At 43.2% G+C, this 19,141-nt stretch overlaps 1 protein-coding gene across 1 annotated transcript in view; it reads right to left on the bottom strand.

Moving 5' to 3' along the window:
* Positions 1-18,897, bottom strand: part of LOC308080493 (E3 ubiquitin-protein ligase Midline-1-like) — a gene marked incomplete at its 5' end in the record, with an annotated part of 43,622 nt that extends 24,725 nt beyond the window's left edge. The window contains 2 exons of the mRNA XM_080422390.1: positions 5,512-5,607; positions 18,496-18,897. Coding sequence (XP_080278516.1) covers positions 5,512-5,607; positions 18,496-18,897 — 498 coding nt within the window. The remainder of the gene's footprint in view (positions 1-5,511; positions 5,608-18,495) is intronic.
* Between the last annotated feature and the right edge of the window lie 244 nt (positions 18,898-19,141).

Raw genomic sequence — 19,141 nt, 5'->3', positions numbered from 1 at the left:
GGTATCCATCCTGGTGGTGAGTCAGAGTCATGAACAGAGCAGCTGTGAAAGCCAAGGTGTTGGATCAATGGGAGGCCATGCAGTGTGTGTGTGTGTGTGTGTGTGTGTGTGTGTGTGTGTGTGTGTGTGTGTGTGTGTGTGTGTGTGTGTGTGTGTGTGTGTGTGTGTGTGTGTGTGTGTGTGTGTGCGCGCGCAGCACGTTAAGGCATGTCACGGCCGGCTGGCTGGCTGACTCTGAATGAAAGACTGTGTTGACTCGACAGTCCTTTTCTTTATTTCTACAGCGGCCGTCGACGCCGCAAAACCCTGATGAACCACGAAACGCAACAGGGGAATGTGTGAAAATTAAAATGTTCGACTGAATGGGCTTGAAGAAAAGCAATTTCTTAACCCATTCAGTCCGGGAACGCATCTGTGTCATTTTAAGATTTCTTTGGGCTATTCAAAAATAGCAGATCGACAAGATCTTGTCGATGTGCTATTTTTGAAAAATCTGGAAAATGTGTGCAATTTTTTTTAATATATATATTTTTAAGCGAACATTTGTCAAATATTTATGTTCCAGGGACAAAGATTCCAGGGACAAAGATTTAAGTATAAAAATGTTCACTTAAAAAAATATATATATATTCAAAGATTTGCACACAGATCTACAAGCTCATAGCGCAGCACTCAGTGCTGCGCTATGAGCTTGTAGATCTAAAAATGACACAGATTATTTCCCGGTCTAAATGGGTTAAATCATGCTGAACTTTCTGACAAGACTGAAAAAGGCCTTTAACAAGAGTCCAAATATGACACGACGTGAGCATTTTGCTAAGGCCAGACTCCAGTCATTCTTTGACAACCAGATGGTCTTTTTATCTTTTATCTTTACAATGTCTGTCAATACATCGGACAGCTTTGTATAGTAAACTGGACATATAGGTAAGAACTTTGCAATCACAGAAGCTGTTGGAATGCTGGGGTCCAGGACATTATATATACTGTAACATTTGACCCCCTGATGTTTATTAGAAGCTGTAAACCATGGCACGTTTGAGGGCCAGTGTCAGCTCATATGGCCCTTATGGGCTCTGTTGTTTAACACTGTTTGGCGGCCATGGTCGCAGGACTATAGGTGTGTGTGTGCGCGAGTGTGTGCGTATGTGTGTGTGTGTGTGTGTGTGTGTGTGTGTGTGCGTCCTCAAAGAAGTGTCTGCTAATGAAGCTCATCAACTCCCCCACAAATCTCACAAAAATAACAAAGAAGCCTCCCTAGGCTTCATATTAGAGAACAGCAGGAGCCGTATTCTAATAACTTGTACTGTACAACCACACTGTCAACGTCTAACCAGCAGCTCTCACATTATAGCCAAGATAAGCCAGTGTTTCTTCCCCTGTGGAAATGTATGGCGCTGCAATTCTCCTTGTAATTGAGATTACAATGCATTCCGCATTATTCAATTGCTTTACTTTTAAACATATTTGTCACGTGTGCATTGTCAATTTGATCATTTTTGACCTAGTAGTAGCTTTACAGTAGATATAACCAAACTAGATTTCTCTACAATAGGGTAGCTTTTAGAGATCAGCCAGAGAATCAGAGCAGCAGGAGCGGTATTGCAGTCGCTGTACCGCACTGTTGTGGCGAAAAGAGAGCTGAGCCAGAAGGCAAAGCTCTCGATATACCGAACAATCTTCGTTCCTACTCTCACCTATGGTCATGAAGTGTGGGTCATGACCGAAAGAATAAGATCGTGGATACAAGCGGCCAAAATGGGTTTTCTCAGACGGGTGCTCCTTGACTTGGAAAGGAGCCATCTTAGGCGATTCGGACGTCTCCCCCGAGCGTCTCCCTAGGGAGGTCCTTGCTGCACCTCCCTCTGGGAAGAGACACCGTGACAGACTGAGGACCAGATGGGGGAATTATATCTCCACACTGGCCTGGGAATACCTCGGGATCCCCCGGGAGGAAGTTGCTAATGTTGCTTTGGAAAATCTCTGTTGGAACTGTTACCTCCACGATCCGATTCCGGAAAAGCGGTTGAAGATGGATGGATGGAAGGGTAGCTTTGCTGTATTTGGTGCCTTTGAAAGTAGCTTCTCCAACACGGCACATACGCATGTATGAACATACTGTATACGGCCATGCATGTTAAGAGACTTTTAATGGCATTGGAGCATCTCGTACAGTAGCAAACTCTCTGCAAATCAAAGCTGCTGTCTCCAGAACAGCTTGCTCTGTAATAGATTAAACACGGGTTAAAATATTCATACAGTGCCCTGCAAACTGCATGCCATGTTGCTTGTTTGCTCCTGCGTGCTGTGAGAGATTTGCTCCATTTCTCAGCACTCTCACAGGTAAAGCCAGAAGCCACGCTGTCAAGAGTGATACAGCCAGACTGATGTCTCAGTCTGGCAAATATACCAGCCATTATTCTTTTTACGACATTACGACATGTCTGCAATTATGCAACCGATGAGACCTGATTTCTAACCGCTTTCAACCTACTTTCAAGAGGGGACAAAAATTGATCTCACAAGTCACAATGTTTCGCAATATGACACGTTGGGAGCTTGTAGATTCTAATTTACCATTTTTGAAAAAACTTGATTACAATAGTTTTTCCACTTTTCTTTTCTTTTTTTAACAGTCTAGAGTCTAGGACCGTCCAAAGATCTGGACTGGCATTGGACCCACAAATCTGGTGCTGGTCAGGCTCTGGTCAGAGTTCACCTCAAATTAAGATCTTCATTATCTTCATTAAATGAAAACATAAGAGGGTGTGCTTTAATCATGAGCTTAGTAATCATCAAATTAGCATGCATGGTTTCTTTCTTTGGTATATAATGACAAAGAGCATATCCGCCTCGCACACGCAACACACACACACGCACACTGCACACGCACACACGCACACACGCACTCAGACATCCTGCTATCCCTACTGTACGCATCAAGTTATTCTAGGAGGTCAGAGAGTGTGTGTTGAGCCTGTGTACAGTATATACATAATGCACTGGGGAAATGGGGTCAGGACGTATTTCTCTCTTTTTTTTTTAAGCCTGCCATGCATAATTCATTCATTTCCGGTTTTGAAAGGGAACTGTTTTACAGCTGAGCGCCGAAAGGGTGAAAATGGCATGTTTGTTGATGCATTTCTTTGTGTTTTAGATATGTACAAAAAAAAACTCTCTGCATCATCAAAAGAGGACAGTGAGCCTTTGGTATCTAGTCCGTGGAAAACATGCTTGCGTGAAATATTAATATTCTAAAACTGTTTTCTGAAACACTTATGTTGCTATAATATCAGTGGTGCTCAAACATTTTCATGTCAAAGACCCACAAAACTATATGTATTTGGCCGCGGACCGCCATCTGAAAATATTTTGTTCCAGGGACCCCCCAGAAGCAAAGATTTGAGTTACACATGTTTGCTTTAAACAAATATATATTCAAAGATTTGCACACATTTTCACGATTTTTCAAAAATAGCAGATGTACAAGTTCATAGCGCGGCCGCCAAAAAAAAATCTAAAATGACACAGATTCTTCCCCGGTCTAAATGGCTGTAAAAAAAAAAAAAAAATGTCTGTATCATCAAAAGTGGAAAGTGCGCCTTTGGTATATAGTCTGTGGAAAACACGCTTGCGTGACGGCTTGCTACACCGTGGCCCAGTTCCAAGGAATACAGAGTTACATATGCTACATGTGTGCAGCCACGCATGCACATGGCTAGCATATCGTCTCTGTCGGGCGGAAACCTCATATGTCCAAAACTGTTACTTTTCAGGATTCAAATAAAAAAATTGCAAAAGTAGCTGATCCGCAAGCTCGAAACGCGTCGCTTCGCGCCGCGTTTTGAGCTCGCGGATCTGCTACTTTCGCTGCTTTTCTGTGACACCGTAGCATGCTCAAGTAGGGCGTTAAAGGTAGGGTAAGTGATTTACTTTGGTTAAAATAAGTGTTAAATAGCTCCATATTCTGATAGTACTCATTGCTATAGAGTGTTTGTTCAGTAACAGGAGTCTCCCATGTCTCTCCAGCTCTTTATTAAACAGAAAATGCTTTTTCAGTGCTCTCTCCTGGTTGGCTTAAAATTTGTCACACCTGAAAATGTACTATATTCTGTTTACTAAAGAGCTGGATAGACCCCTGTGACCGAACAAACGCTCTGTAGCAATGATTACTATCAGCATATAGTACTTTAACCTTTAAAAAAATACATACTGTATATATACATACATACGAGAAAACACAAAAAAAAGTTAAGAATATTGAGATATTATATTGAGGTTTCCACTCGACAGCGGCGATGTAAAACCACGTCTAATATTCCAGTGGTGTGTTCGGTGAGTAATACCGTGCCCCTTTCTGACAGGGTCCCTTTTCAACAACATATCTTTTGATGAATCTAATAAATGGTCCTTGCTGCCTGCCTGTAAAGGCCACGTCAGTCATAGATGCTAAGACGAGGGTGGGTGGCGGGGTGGTGGTGGTGGGAGTCACTGCCTCTCTGCCCCGTGGCATGGCTATATTTAAAGCTTCTTAGTAGGCCAGCGTTACATGACCAACAAGCTCGAGTGTTAGCATTGGCAAACACACACTCCTTAATATTGCCACAGTATTGACACAGAGGCAATAGAAAGTGAACAGGCAAAGGCAATGGTTCTCAAACTTTTTCATGTCAAAGACCCCCCTAAATTACCCCCCTAAGGGTCCTTTAGGGGGTTCCAAGGGGATGCATAGCAAAATGAGGAACAGTTTAAACACTTTAACAACTGTTCAGTTTACACTTTTTACTTCTGCTATTCGGAAATAGCACTGTAAAGTACTGTACTTGTATCAGCTATTTTCCGAATACAGTGTGTTGGAAAGCGTTGTGTTTTCCTCATGTCGAAGAATCTTCAATAATTGGGGAAATATTAGGAATCATTTTGAAACGTTTCAATAGCACAAATCTTTTCAAATGGGGGTCCGCAGCCAAATTACATACCAATTTGATGGTCCTTCGCGTGGCAATGTTTGAGAACCAATGATCACGTAAATAAAGAGCTCAAGCTGGTACAGAACCATCTGTTCTTTTCTTTTAGAATAGACCATAAAGCATGCATTATGTCAGTACAAGCATAATACATTACAGTATAATTATTTGATGTGTTACACAACAGGTTGGGAACACTGTCACAAACTTTATGTATATTTTTCATTGCATATTTGCAATTTTTCACTCTAATTCCTATATTTGTCTTAACTGTAATTTGAGGGAAGCCTGCGCAAAACAATTTTGCCCTCTCCTTAAATGGTGAAAACTTGTGATGTGACAATGAACTTGAAATTGAAGTTCCTGTAATATTATGGAATAACATTGAATACTACAAATACAAACTGAAAAAATATTGAAATATGCATTAAAAAATCCCTGTGTTTCTCTGCAAAAATGGAGAGTACAACATCTCAGCATGAAACATTATGGTGAGAGAGTAAAACGGGCCATCGTGTGCCCTCATGGGGACGGAGTGGCTCACCTCCACATGTTGACACGTCTGGATCATTTTCCCCATCAGTGATTCCAGCTCGTTGTTCCTCTTGATCAAACTGCTCAGGTTGGAGTCCAGGGCTTGCTGAACGAGAGAGAGAGAGAGAGAGAGAGAGAGAGAGAGAGAGAGAGAGAGAGAGAGAGAGAGAGAGAAAAACGAAACAAAAACAAAAACGGTTGAACATTAAAAGGAGTAGAGGATGAAGGCAAAAGAAACGATAAAAAGAGGCAACAAGAGAAGTGCAACAACAGATCACTCCCACGCCAACACCCCCCCAGGTTTTTTTTCAGCTTTTCGCCAGAAGCCAAAAAAGTGTCAAGCCAGCGGGGTATCACATATCCCGCCTTCAAAAGTCAAACTTCTAAAAAGGAAAACAGCAGGGGAAACAACCACAAGCTGGGATGTGAGACACCGACAAATCTGATCGCAAACCAAGAGCAAGAGCTATATGTATTACATCACAGATTCATTCAAAAAGCTATAAAAAAAAACACAACAGCCACAACAGTTTTTTCGCCGCACTAACTTTCTCCACGGTAGTCAAAGATTGAGTGTCGAGGAGGTCTCGTCTACCCACAATACCTCTGGACGGTGATGATGTCCCTCGTCTCTTCGGTGGTGCCTCCTCATCTTGCCTCTTCCCGCGTCTTCCCGATCGTGGGATCACTAACTACTACAGTGCAACTACAAGGCTTCTTCCGACCGAGGATGACCAACTACAGTGCAACTACAAGGCAACGCGAGTGAGTGGGAGAGAGCCTCTCTCAGAAGAGTTCTCCCGGCCGTGAATCCTTACTTCACTACGAGACAACGCGAGTGGGAGAGAGCTTCTAGAGTTCTCCCGGCCGTGGATCACTACGAGACAACGCGAGTGGGAGAGAGCCTGTCCCGGCCGTGCCCAAAAGCTCAGCCAAGCGGCAAATCACCCATCAAAAGCCTTTGCCCTACGAGAGCACGCATGCAGCGTCCCTGGCTAACGGAACGAAACAGGTGCCAGCTAGCCAGCGCGTCTCTCTACCCTGCATCTTCCGCAATGTGGACTTTTTGTCTTAGTTTTTTTTTTGTGCAGTCCCTTCTTCTGCCTTTCTCCTTCCCCCCTTTTTTTTCCTCTTTTGCGTGCCCTTTTCTCTACAGGGAAACAAGCCGCCTCTCTCTTACTCACAGCTCCGTCATGTTATTGCCAACCGGAGCGTGCTTAAGCCACTCCGAGGCTATGGCTGCTGCATCTGTGCACTGACCGGCTTTAAGCTTTAAGAGTAAAGATAAACCCCTCTCCTCTTATTGAGAATTGGGTGACCTATGCATTTGGTTCAACAATACATGGAAAAGGTGTCTTTTCCTAGCCTGGTAAACCCTCCCTCCGGAAATCTAATTTCTATTTGATTCCTGGAGTGAGTCTGGCATGAACCGCCTCTCTGCAATATTGGCTGTATATGCCAAACGGCCGCGCCTATCAGCGTCGTCGCACATCGTTCTGTGATTGACAGCGACAGTTGGCCAATCAGGTGGCGAGTTCGAGTGAGCCCAAAACACGAACGGCAGCCATCTTTTTCTGTGGGCAGTTTTCTCCGCTATTTTTTTTACTTCAAAAAGCTCTCTAACTTCTATTTTGAGGCACGGAATTTACTTATAAGATATCGTTTGGATAGAATGTAGTTGTTTAACTTCATATATGTGGTCAATTAATCATGACAAAGCCTATTTAAAAAAAAAAAATTAGAGAACCGGTAGGGGCGGGCAGTGACACCATTGTACCCGAAAAAGGCAACCCATTTTGGGTATGGCTGTCTCAAAAGTCCCGTCGCGTCACATTAAGATTGGTGAACTGCTGATTGGCTGAAGGGGAAAAATTATCATTGGCTGAAGGGGTTGTCAGTCAACGGTATTACTCCCGCCCAACTCCAGCACAGCCAATATTGCAGACAGGCGGATCAGGCCAGACTCACTCCTGAAATGAAATGGAATTGAGATTTCCGGAGGGAGGGTTTACCAGGCTAGTCTTTTCCCACTTGTTTCATTCATGCGTTAATATTGGCATTTTTATTACAGTGCTTATTGAGAGGTTGAAAGATTCAACACTCTTATTTTTAAAGTCGTGCAGCACATCTTGAGTGCTGTGCCTCAGAATGTGCATTATCACTTCCCATAGATGTTCCTCTCTAGAGTGTAAATAATTCCTCTTCAGACATTTTTGGAGCGCCTGTCAGTGTGAATGAGAGCCCTGCTGTAATGTGTTGCTATTAAAAAGGATCTACCCAGAGGGAATAGCGTGTAAACAAAAGGGATGGCGGGGATGATGAGAGTTTGAGAGGCCCAGATATACAGGCAATATAGTTTGTGGGAGGAGGGGGGGTGAGGGCGTCTCTTTTTGTTTGTCAGTGTGTATTATCTTGTGTGCATTATGCGTGTGTGTGTGTGTGTGTGTGTGTGTGTGTGTGTGTGTGTGTGTGTGTGTGTGTGTGTGTGTGTGTGCGCGTGCTGCAGTTCATTCAACTGCCTGTGTGGGCTTAATGGATGGCCTTAATACGACGATGACGACACGGCGGTCTGCATGGAGACTAGGGACACTCCACCAGTGTCACAATCAACACGGGTTCAAACAAGCCAGCACTCAGAGAGAAGCCCTCACAGGCAAAACAAAGGGCAGCTCCAACAATAAGTCAACAGCACCAAGCACATCATTCAAATGCACACATGTTTCGCATCCACACATGTCGACGCACACGAACACGCACACGCATGCGCATGCACACACACAGTGTGTGTGTGTGTGTGTGTGTGTGTGTGTGTGTGTGTGTGTGTGTGTGTGTGTGTGTCTGAGCATTTGCATTATGGTACATGTTTTCGTTTTTTTCTGAACTGGTCAATAGTTCAATATGGTCACATGGTGACCATATTGTCTGTTGGTATTAAGGTCATGGGAATTAAACCCTGAATGTCCCCCTCTGTTTGTCTGTCTGTAATTGGGCTTGTCTGTCTGTCTGTGTCTGATTATCTGTTGTTCTGTCTGTCTGTCTGTCTGTCTGTCTGTCTGTCTGTCTGTCTGTCTGTCTGTCTGTCTGTCTGCCTGCCTGCCTGTCTGCCTGCCTTCCTGAAAGAAAGAAAAACATGACTAAGGCTGGCTGTGCCAACAGGAACCCTAAATACATGGTATCTTGTGTGCAAAGCTGACATCACCTCAGGGTGGCACCAGAGGAAAGGCCATATAGTAGCATTTCTTGGGAACCAATGGTTCCCGAGCCACGTGGTTCAAAGTTCAGGAGCCTGTTTCTGTAGTGTGAGGCAGCTTGATGTACAAGCACACCCCCTGGACGTGACACCAGTATGTCACAGGGACTTATCCAACCCTTGATGCTGAGTGCGTCAGGGAGGCATTGGGTACCATTTTTATATTGTTTGGTATGACTTATAGTCCATGAGCCAGAGCCCCAAAATTGAGCAATGATTATCGAAAGAGTGGGCAAAACCAAACCTATATTAAATTGTTCATAGGGTCAATACGAGTAAATAAATTTATGATAACCTTTCCACAGGAGCAGCTTTTTCATGGTTATCACACATTTTGTTATTTTCCCCATACATACATGACAGGTGAAAAATTTACAAAATTTTAAAAAGAGTTATCATAATGAAACTTCCTGAGTTGATTACTTACATGAAGACAATGATTTATTGTATTACAAGTTTTCTGAAGTTGTATATTTAAATATGCAAATTAGGCATTAGGAAAATATGCCCACATTTGCATAACTTTCCAGAATCAACATTGGAACATTGGACAAAGCCAGAGTCAACATACTTATTTCATTTTGTTAAGATGTTGGAGTCAAAGGTTTTTAACGAGGGAATATTCAATATCTGGCTCAATTTTGATGCTCTAGCTCATGGACTAAATGCCTAATTTGCATATTTAAATATACAATTTCAGAAAACTTGTAATACGATAAATCATTGTCTTCATGTAAGTAATCAACTCAGGAAGTTTCATTATGATAACTCTTTTTTAAATTTTGTAATTTTTTCACCTGTCATGTACGTATGGGGAAAATAACAAAAAGCTGCTCCTGTGGAGAGGTTATTATATATTTATTTACTCGTATTGACCCTATGAACAATTTAATATAGGTATGGTTTTGCCCACTCTTTCGATAATGAAATCTTGTCTGGCTCATGGACTATTAGGGATGAGAGATTAGGGACTTATAGAGATTTTAAGTTATCGTGAAATTGTCCTCCATCATACACTGGGATCAATTCACCTTTGCCGAGCTGCATTTCCGGTACCACTTCAACCCTCTAGAATTGGTAAAACGCACCTGTAAAGAATGTACTTGATACAGTCTTTTTTTCACTCTCTAAATGTCTTTGCCAAAAATAGCCGATCTACAAGCCGACCTGAGCTTCTTCTTCTTCTTCTTTGGCAAATGTTCCACCCCAAACTATGGATGGGGTTCAGGTGGTTAACAAAAGTGGCATTTTGAGAGTTTTAAGCATATTTTGATTATCGCAATAATATTGTAAATCACAATTATTTTGGTCACAATAATTGTGACATTAAAGTTTCATATCGTGCCATCCTTAGTATGACTCTTGTCCGGGGACTGAACCCAGACCTCCCAGTACCATAGAGGACACTCTAACCCCACAAGGTAGGGGAAAGGCTGTGAGGTCACTCAAATAGTTTGGAGCTCATCCTCCGGAGAGCCTGAATACACTCAGCAAGTATCATGGCATTCTGCCCATCAGATTTAGAGATATCTTATGTGAGTGGAATGTTTGGCCAATGGGTGTTTGCTAGGGGAAAGACCATGGGGGTCACCAAAATCAGATACGTTCATCCTTGCGGAGTGCATTTAGTTTCATGCCGATTTGCCTATTAGATTAGGAGATATCGGGTGTGTGTACTTGGAAATGTTGGCCTACGGGTGGTGTGGAAAGGCCATTGGGACAGACAGACATCCTTAGAGCCCTGCTGCTAATGGGGCAAATAAATGTGATAAAACTGAATCTAGAGTCAATATTGAAAGACATCAGATTGAGTCCAAGGAAGAGCTTGAACAAGGGTATAATTTTACAATATTTAGTTACAATGGCCCTTTCCGTTAGGCCTACAGTTTCTGTTATTCCCTTCCTACCTTTCTGATGGTCCAGCTATAATTTTCAATTTATTTATTCCTAAAGAATCTTACCGCTAAATTAATCTTCATTTAAAAATGTGTGTTGCTAGCCTGGTTTTGGGGACAGTAGAACCTTTATGGGTCCAAACTGGCCAGGATAAAATATGTGATTTTTACTGTAAGTTTGAAAGTAACCTTTTTGTCCTTATACTTACCTCAATTAGAGAAACAAGGAAATACTTCCTGAGTATTGCGTAGTTAGCAAACAACACCTACAACAACTCTGTTATCCAAAGAGTTTCACATAGCCACAACTGAATGTGTGTTTATTATGTATGGCAATCTCTCTCCACTGAATCAAGCCCTGAACTAAACTCTTTGCACATGCGCGCACACACACACACGCCACGCGCGCATGCAGAAAGACGTATAGCCGCAAAGAGAGCAGCCGTACAACCCACAGAGAGGAATGCATTTAGTTCCCCTCTCATTTTTCATATGACATAATACCTTTCTGTCACTCTGCAAACATTTCTGTCGCTCACTGTCCTCCGCCCACACACACAAACACAAAGCACATCCTCTCTTGATGCTTTACAAAACCCAGCTGAGAGCATGTTTACTTCCTCTCTGCCTAAATGCAATCACACTGTTTACATCTGACGGAGGAGTGTCTCTGAATGCCGGATAAGACAAAACGGTACCTCGACTACAAATCCACACACCGCACCCGTGTGTGGGCGCTGTGGGAGGCAGAGGCAACATTAACCCTTTAACCCATTGAGACCTGAAGTCGATTCTACATGTCTCCTAAATCTCAGCAGTATTCTGAAAAAACAAATGTTTCTATATCAGTGGTGCTCAATCTTTTTCATGTCAAGGACCCCCAAAATGGTATGTATTTGGCCGCGGACCCCCATCAAAATATGTTGTTCCAGGGACCCCCCAGAAGCAAAGATTTGAGTTAAAAATGTTCGCTTTAAAAATATATATATTCAAAGATTTGCACACATTTTTCACGATTTTTCAAAAATAGCAGATCTACAAGCTCGTAGCGCGGCACTCGGTGCCGCGCTATGAGCTTGTAGATCTGCTATTTTTGAATAGCCCAAAGTGTAAAATAATGCTTTTTAGCTCAAATCTAAAAATGACACTGTTCCAGGTCTTAATGGGTTAAGACCGGGAACGCATCTGTGTGTCATTTTAAGATTTATTTGGCTGTTCAAAAATAGAAGATCTACAAGCTCATAGCGCGGCACCGAGTGCTGCGCTATGAGCTTGTAGATCTGCTATTTTTGAAAAATCGTGGAAAATGTGTGCAAATCTTTAAATGTATATTTATCAAAGCGAACATTTTCAACTCTTGTTACAACTTCTGGGGGTCCCTGGAACAAAATATTTTGAGATGGGGGTCCACGGTCAAATACATATCATTTTTGAGAACCAACACAGGCCATACTATAGCAACGTTCATTAGGATTTAGAACACATTTGTAGAATCCCCAGAAGCAAATATTTGAGTTACAAATGTTCGCACAAAATATATATATTGAAAGACCCACGATTTTTCCAAAAAATAGCAGATCTACAAGCTCATAGCGCAGCACTCGGTGCCCGGTTTGAATGGGTTAAGTCAGGTCAGATCGAGGTGATTTATTGTCACATGCGCTAACAATACAGACAGATACCGACAACGCTGTATAAGATGCGTATGGGAAACGTAGTGGCAAACACATAGACACAGAAACCTGGGGGGTTCTCTCTCTCTCTTTCTCTTTCAGCCTGTCTTATGCTTAACTTATTAATTTCGTACGACAGTGTCACTGTCACGTAAATAGCCGATATACAAGATCACAACGTGTGTAGAGCGGCAATTTCCGGGTTGTCAGATGTCTTGTGTCTCTCTGTTGCTTTGTCTCTCTCTCTTCCTGTTTGTCTCACTAGCTCTGAGTCACCCTTTCTTTGCCAGACCACCCGCTACCTTTCTCTCCGTTGTCTTTCTGTCTTTCTGTCCTCTCTCTCTTCTCTGAGTACACTGTCTGTCTGTCCACCTGGATTCTCTCTTTCGTCCTCGCTGTCATCACACACACACACACACACACACACACACACACACACACACACACACACACACACACACACACACACACACACACACACACACACACACACACACACACACACACACACCACACACACACACACACACACACACACACACACACACACACACACACAGTAATGGGGAGACGGATGGAGTTAGTAATTGGCCACAGCACATGGGTGCACAGGGGAGTACATTCTTGTGCTGGTACATTTTGCACCGACTCAAGTGTTGTTTTGGGTTGAGAGACAATTTGCGCTGGGCGATTTAACGGCGGACTTGTCCGGGTCGACGCTGAGGGCCATGTTCGTATTTGTTTGTGTGTGGGTGTCCATCATTTTCCACAATGCACCACTGTCAGTGCAAAAGCACCGCTCGAGGGCGAATGTGTTCATTCCCAGCACACATAAAAGGTAAATAGATACTGTGTATCACATGAACGCTCGCGTGCGCACACACACACACACACACGCACACACACACACACACACACACACACACACACACACACGCACACACACAGTATACATAGGGATAATTGCAAGGACATTCTTTTCATTGGTTTAGAGAAGACAGAGGCGATGAAAGGCCGGTATTCACTTTGAGCTTTCAAAAGGATGGATTCTAATTCAGCGAGATGCAGCGCAAACGCGTTACAGCCGTGACTTGTAAAAACCCTACTTTCCTACTGCTCTCGGCTGATTAGGAGCAGATGCTGGGGAAAAGACTTTGGTTTTCTTTTGAAGAAAAACTGCACCGCAAGTGCCTCGAACACCAGCTGACCGCGCTCAGGAAAAGTCCACTTATATTTAGAAAGCGTATTTACATTTCAAGCGATTTCGCTGCAGTTGCCGCTCCGCCACAAGCGGGCCTCGGGGAGGAGGCCCGGGTAATTAGTTCTACTGTCAAACGTCACTGTACGCGGTATACAGCCCCGACCGCCTCGCCATGCAGCGATATGTTGGCGTTGGCAGACCTTCTCTTGAAGATGAAGAGGTATCCTTCGGCCTCCCAGCCTACATAATTATTTGAAAAATTCGTATTGGTTTCTTGGGAGGGTTTCAGTGTCTCATCCATTTAAGTGCAGTATCTGAGGCCACTCTCTGCCATAAAAAAATAAGAAGTGTCTTATGACTTTGGCGGTGGTGAGGCCCTCGATATTGAGTCGACAGGCCTTGGTTTTCGACGGCTGGGATGGCCGGCCGGCCTGAAGGGGCCGTGCCTTGGTCTTGACCTTGGCATGTACCTTAGCCTTCCAGCTCGACGGTTACGTGGCGACATTCGTTTGTGTGTCTATAAAATAATTGCAATACTCTGTAGTACTTGTTTCACTAACTGAGGTAAGTAAGGATAAAAAAGTTGCTTTCAAAACTTACAGTAAAAATTACATATTTTATCCTGGACGTATAAAGGTTCCACTGTCCCCAAAAGCAGCTTTGAGATGATTCTTTGACTTACATCATATCCTTAAGCTAGTTCTTGAATCATGGTGACAGGAGTTTAGTTTATAGTTTCGCTCAAGCCTCAAGGCAAAAGGTCAAGGCCAAAAACACCCTACAGGGAAGTGAATGTACTGTAGCAGATGTTGTTTTGCATGCAGAACACTCCAATAGATGACATGTGCTGCATGTGTGTGTATGTGTGTGTGTGTGTGTGTGTGTGTGTGTGTGTGTGTGTGTGTGTGTGTGTGTGTGTGTGTGTGTGTGTGTGTGTGTGTGTGTGCGCGCGCGCGTGCGTGTGCGTGCACGTGCACGTGTATGTTAGTATATGACTCGCCGTGTGTATACTGTACTGCAATTAGCTGAGTCTGTGTACACGTGCAGATTGCAGAAGGGCAGAGTACATTTCAAGCTGGCCATTGTTTATGCCACAGCGGAACAGACAAATACCGTCTTGTCAACATGACAAGCATCGAGGATGAAGCTGGGTTTATTTGTCACTCACTCACACAGCAAACGTTCAACATGCTGGTGTTTAAAAGTTCAGACTAGGGTGTTTCAGAGGCCTCTATCAAAACAATTCAAACATGTTTGAATTAGATTTTGTTTTTGACTGTTTCTAACCCTTAACCGTCAGTTTCCTGTGAAGAGGGTAATTTGTTATCTCCGAAAAGGGTGTTCCCACAGTTAAAGGAGAATTTCGCCACAGGCTTTTTCTTACCTTTATTTGAGGTTGTTAACTCCCCATAAGTGGTCCAGGAGCCCAACCTCAGGGAAGTCACTGCAGTATTATTGTCACACCAGAGCCACCGTAGTGTTGTCAAAGTAGCTTTTGCTGAAATCACGTTTGAAATCTCGCCTTGCGAGACTTCCGGGTGCTATTGGGGTAGACGGTCTTCCGGAAGTCTCGCGAGAGCAAAAGCTACTTTGACAACACTACGGTGGCTCCCGTGTGACAATAATGCTGCAGTGACTTCCCTGAGGTCCTACACGACACATATATATAAGAAAAAATAAAATAAACGTCCCGTATACTCCCGTTTTGGAACTGCGGTGGGGGTCTACCGAAATGGACAACATCGCTCGTTATGAATTTGGGCTCCTGGACCACTCTTATGGGGAGTTAACAACCTCAAATAAAGGTAAGAGAAAGCCTGGGGTGAAATTCTCCTCTAAGCCCCCAGGTTATCAGACACACCACCACAGCCAGTCAATGCAACTATATATCACATTGCAGCAAATCTGGAGGGGAAAAAACTCACTGATAGGCAGGAGTTTGCCTAGAAAATCTGACCAAGAACTTTTAACTTTTTAATACATTAATAAATCCAATCCAGTTTGTATTGTATACGAAGAAAGTAGTTTAGTTCAAGAAAATCGTTCAAGTTATGCAGTATGCAGAAGTGTATTTATTTTGCCTGTCATATTATAATACCAGGTACTAATCTCAGGCACTCAGACTTGCGTGCTTGGGGCTACTTTGTAAATAAATAAACAGACCTGAAAATATTCTTGTTTTTATCACTTGAGAATCTACCTTGGTGTTTGCCATGAATATTGCATGGGCCTTGAGTTGCCAATCTTGTAGGAAACGGCCTAGATTGAGACATCGCCTCACCTCTCATGGCTTGCAACATGACAGTATTTTAATGAACAAAGTGTTATTTTAGCCAATCTGTCTGGTAGAATATATTTATACAATATAACTAACAGTGGTGTAAAGTAGCAAAGTACCGTACATTTACTCAAGAACTGTACTTAAGTACAATTTTGAGGTAATTTACTTTACTGGAGTATTTCCAATTTTCAGTACTTTTACTTCTACTCCACTACATCTCGGAGGCAAATATTATACTTGATACTTTTACTTAAGTAAAACATACTTTTTCAAGCACTGCCCTACCTCTTCCACTGAGAGAAGTTCTTACATATTGTGGTTACGTTTTGAAGTTAATTGAACTGAATGGTCTCGGTATGCAGAGAATGCCTCGCCCCCTCCCCTTCAATGTGTTCACGCTGTCATTCTAATAAGTGTCCGGGGGGACGCGCTCAGGGTCAACGGGGTCTTAATCTGGCCGGTGGATCTGACTCTCGGCACACGCGCCAGCTGCCTGGAATGGAGGGCTTGCACGTTCCCAGGGTTACTTATGTATGGGAGGAGGATGGACTGTGCGGTCACTCAGATAAATTGCAGAGAGGTGAGACACAAGCTGACCCTGAAAGCACATGAGACAATATACAAAATACAAATACACACTTCTGTAAGGGGGGCTCTAGGGGGCGGTAGTGGAGCTCTTAGTCTTGGCAGGTCTCAAACTTTTCCATTTTGGTATGCATTAGACCACTGTTTCCCAAACAAATAGGAACTATAGCAGTAGTGCATAGACTACAGTACCCATGATGTATGGCTGTATGTGACTTCCAGGTTACTGGTTAACGTGTTGACATTACGGTACTCCACAGTGTTCCGTCTTCACAAGACCGCAAGGACTTTTTTGGTGTATCCTTATAGACAAAGGGTTTGACTGTACTCGTGCTCGTTTTTACATTTCTGCCTAATAAAATATCACACAAAGTCACTTGACATCAAAAGTCAAGGGGCCAATCCCAGATTACTTTTCAGCCTAATTATTCAACAACAACAAGAAAATCCACTGAATGTTCAAAGTTCAGTTTTTTGGGGTGTAATTGAGGTCATAAAACCCCCCAAAAAACATAAAAAATTAAAAAAGTTAAAATGAATGTCATAGAACCTTCAACTTCACCAGGCTGTTAAGGCTTTATGGCCAATACAGTACGAGCTATAATTGGTCTACTTTTACAAAACATACATACGATACATACAGCTTGGCCTGTGACCACACAATAAACACAGAGAAGTCACATGCTCCATGCCTCCGTGCTTCACATTCATTTTGTACCATTTATGTTGACGTTTTTATGAAGAAAATGATCTCTCTCGGGATGGAAGTATTACACTCACACAGTATGTCTACCGCCTATTATGGCTGTAAACAATAAACATCCCTGTCACTGGTGATGAAAGATAGTGGGGAGAAGTCATAAAGAAAATATGAATGCCCTCCGCGACACATCACGCACATTCTAATGCATGCATCTCAGTGCGCTCCGCTAAACATGCAAGAGTGGGCGATGGGTGAATCACTGAGTTATAGGTTATTTTTGTTGTTGTGGCTTAAAAGATATGCAAAAGGTTAATGAAAATGAAAAACACAAAGAAAACAATGAATCCACGGAGCATTTAGTCTATAATTTGAAGTCAAGCTAAACTAATTAAAAATGAAGAATTATGGGTTTGTTTACCTCTGTAATCCATAACCTGATAAGTGTAGCCCTAAATGTTTTGTAAATAAAATATATCCTTGTAAGGCAGCCATCGCATTACAGCGTTGCAGATTATATGATTGCTTCCTTTGCTGACTTTATAGAGATGACAGGGGTGAAAAGCTGGAATTATGCAATATATGTTGTTTATAATTGCTCATTTAATGTTACAGTTGGCAATTATAGTTATCTGAGAGGCCTTGGCCCATTCTGTTTTGCAGTAAAATGTAGCGTAATCTCACTGGATGTATGGTAGGGAGAGAGAGAGAACCAGAACAGTTTGAGAGACAGTTTGAGAGAGAGAGAGAGAGAGAGAGAGAGAGAGAGAGAGAGAGAGAGAGAGAGAGAGAGAGAGAGATGTAACTGAAATAGGCAGTGACCTGTGCTATCGTTGTTAATTATATTCTTCCCTGCTTGCTCATGCTAAACATGTGCTGTGACTCTGCATGGCTACACGCACCTGCACTGCCGACGAAAACGAGGCCATCAGAGATACGTCACCGTGTATTCTGGGCAGTTGTAACAGCTTAAAAAACTAAGAAATTGTAAGACTTCTTTATTTTTTTACTTTATTTTATTTTATTTTGTATTATCTCCCAAAGGCTAAACGCCAGCCGTCTAATATATACCAGCATTATGCGTAAAGATAAAGAAGTTGAGCCAAAAACTGTGATATCACCTAATCTTAACGGTGCAATTTATCACACCCTTCGTCTCAAAACAACAAACAGAGCCTTCATAACTCATTTGCATGAAGTGTGTGTACAGTATTGTCCCCCCAGTGTTCCCAATACACAGACCCCATATCAGCAGGCATGAAAGGAGGGGCTTACTTGATAAATGACACACCACTTCACTTATAGCCTCCAACCCCCTAAACCAGCCTTTATACACACAGGCGCCCCGGAGCAAAAAAAAACAGGGGACACAGTTACATCCCATTACAAAAATAATAACAGACTCTTACCCGCAGCTTCTCGTAGCGGTCGCTCAGCGCCGCCACCTGGTGGTCGCGGTGCCTCCCGACCAGCTTGCACAGCGAGCAGATGAGCTGGTCGTCGGTGACGCAGTACATGTTCACCTTCTCCTCCTCGTGCTCCGGGCACTGGAGGCCGCGCAGGAGGCCCGAGTCGGCCATGGGCTCGATGAGCCGGTGGCCCGTGAAGGGCTTCTTGTTGGGGTGCGTGGCGCGCAGGCACTCGTCGCAGTACGACACCTCGCACGTCACGCACGTCTTCACCGCCTCCTGCGGCGGGTCCTGCTCGCAGAACTGGCACTGGACGGGCTCCGGCGGCGTGCCGGGGCTCCCGGACATGCTGGCGAGGGCGACGTCCGTGCAGACGGGGACCAGCGCCAGCCTGTCACGAATTACAAAAGTTGACGATTAGTCGTCGCTAGATTTAATTGTGTGTTTGGCCATTGAACGCTGGAACATATGAGGGACAATTTTATTTACGTTTGCCTTTTAGGCTTCGTGATCAAAAATTGCACAGGGCAGACAAGACAAATAATTAAATCAATACAATTATTAAATGTGTCAATAATTCCTTTGTATAATTAATTATTATTATATGCTTGTAAAAAAAAGCACAAATATCTGATCTACAAGCTTA

This window comes from Gymnoscopelus braueri, assembly GCF_963280865.1.
Source record: "Gymnoscopelus braueri genome assembly, chromosome: 24".
In the NCBI taxonomy this organism is placed as follows: Eukaryota; Metazoa; Chordata; class Actinopteri; order Myctophiformes; family Myctophidae; genus Gymnoscopelus; species Gymnoscopelus braueri.
Note: the sequence above shows the minus strand (reverse complement) of the source record. Positions and strands in the feature narration are given on the sequence as shown.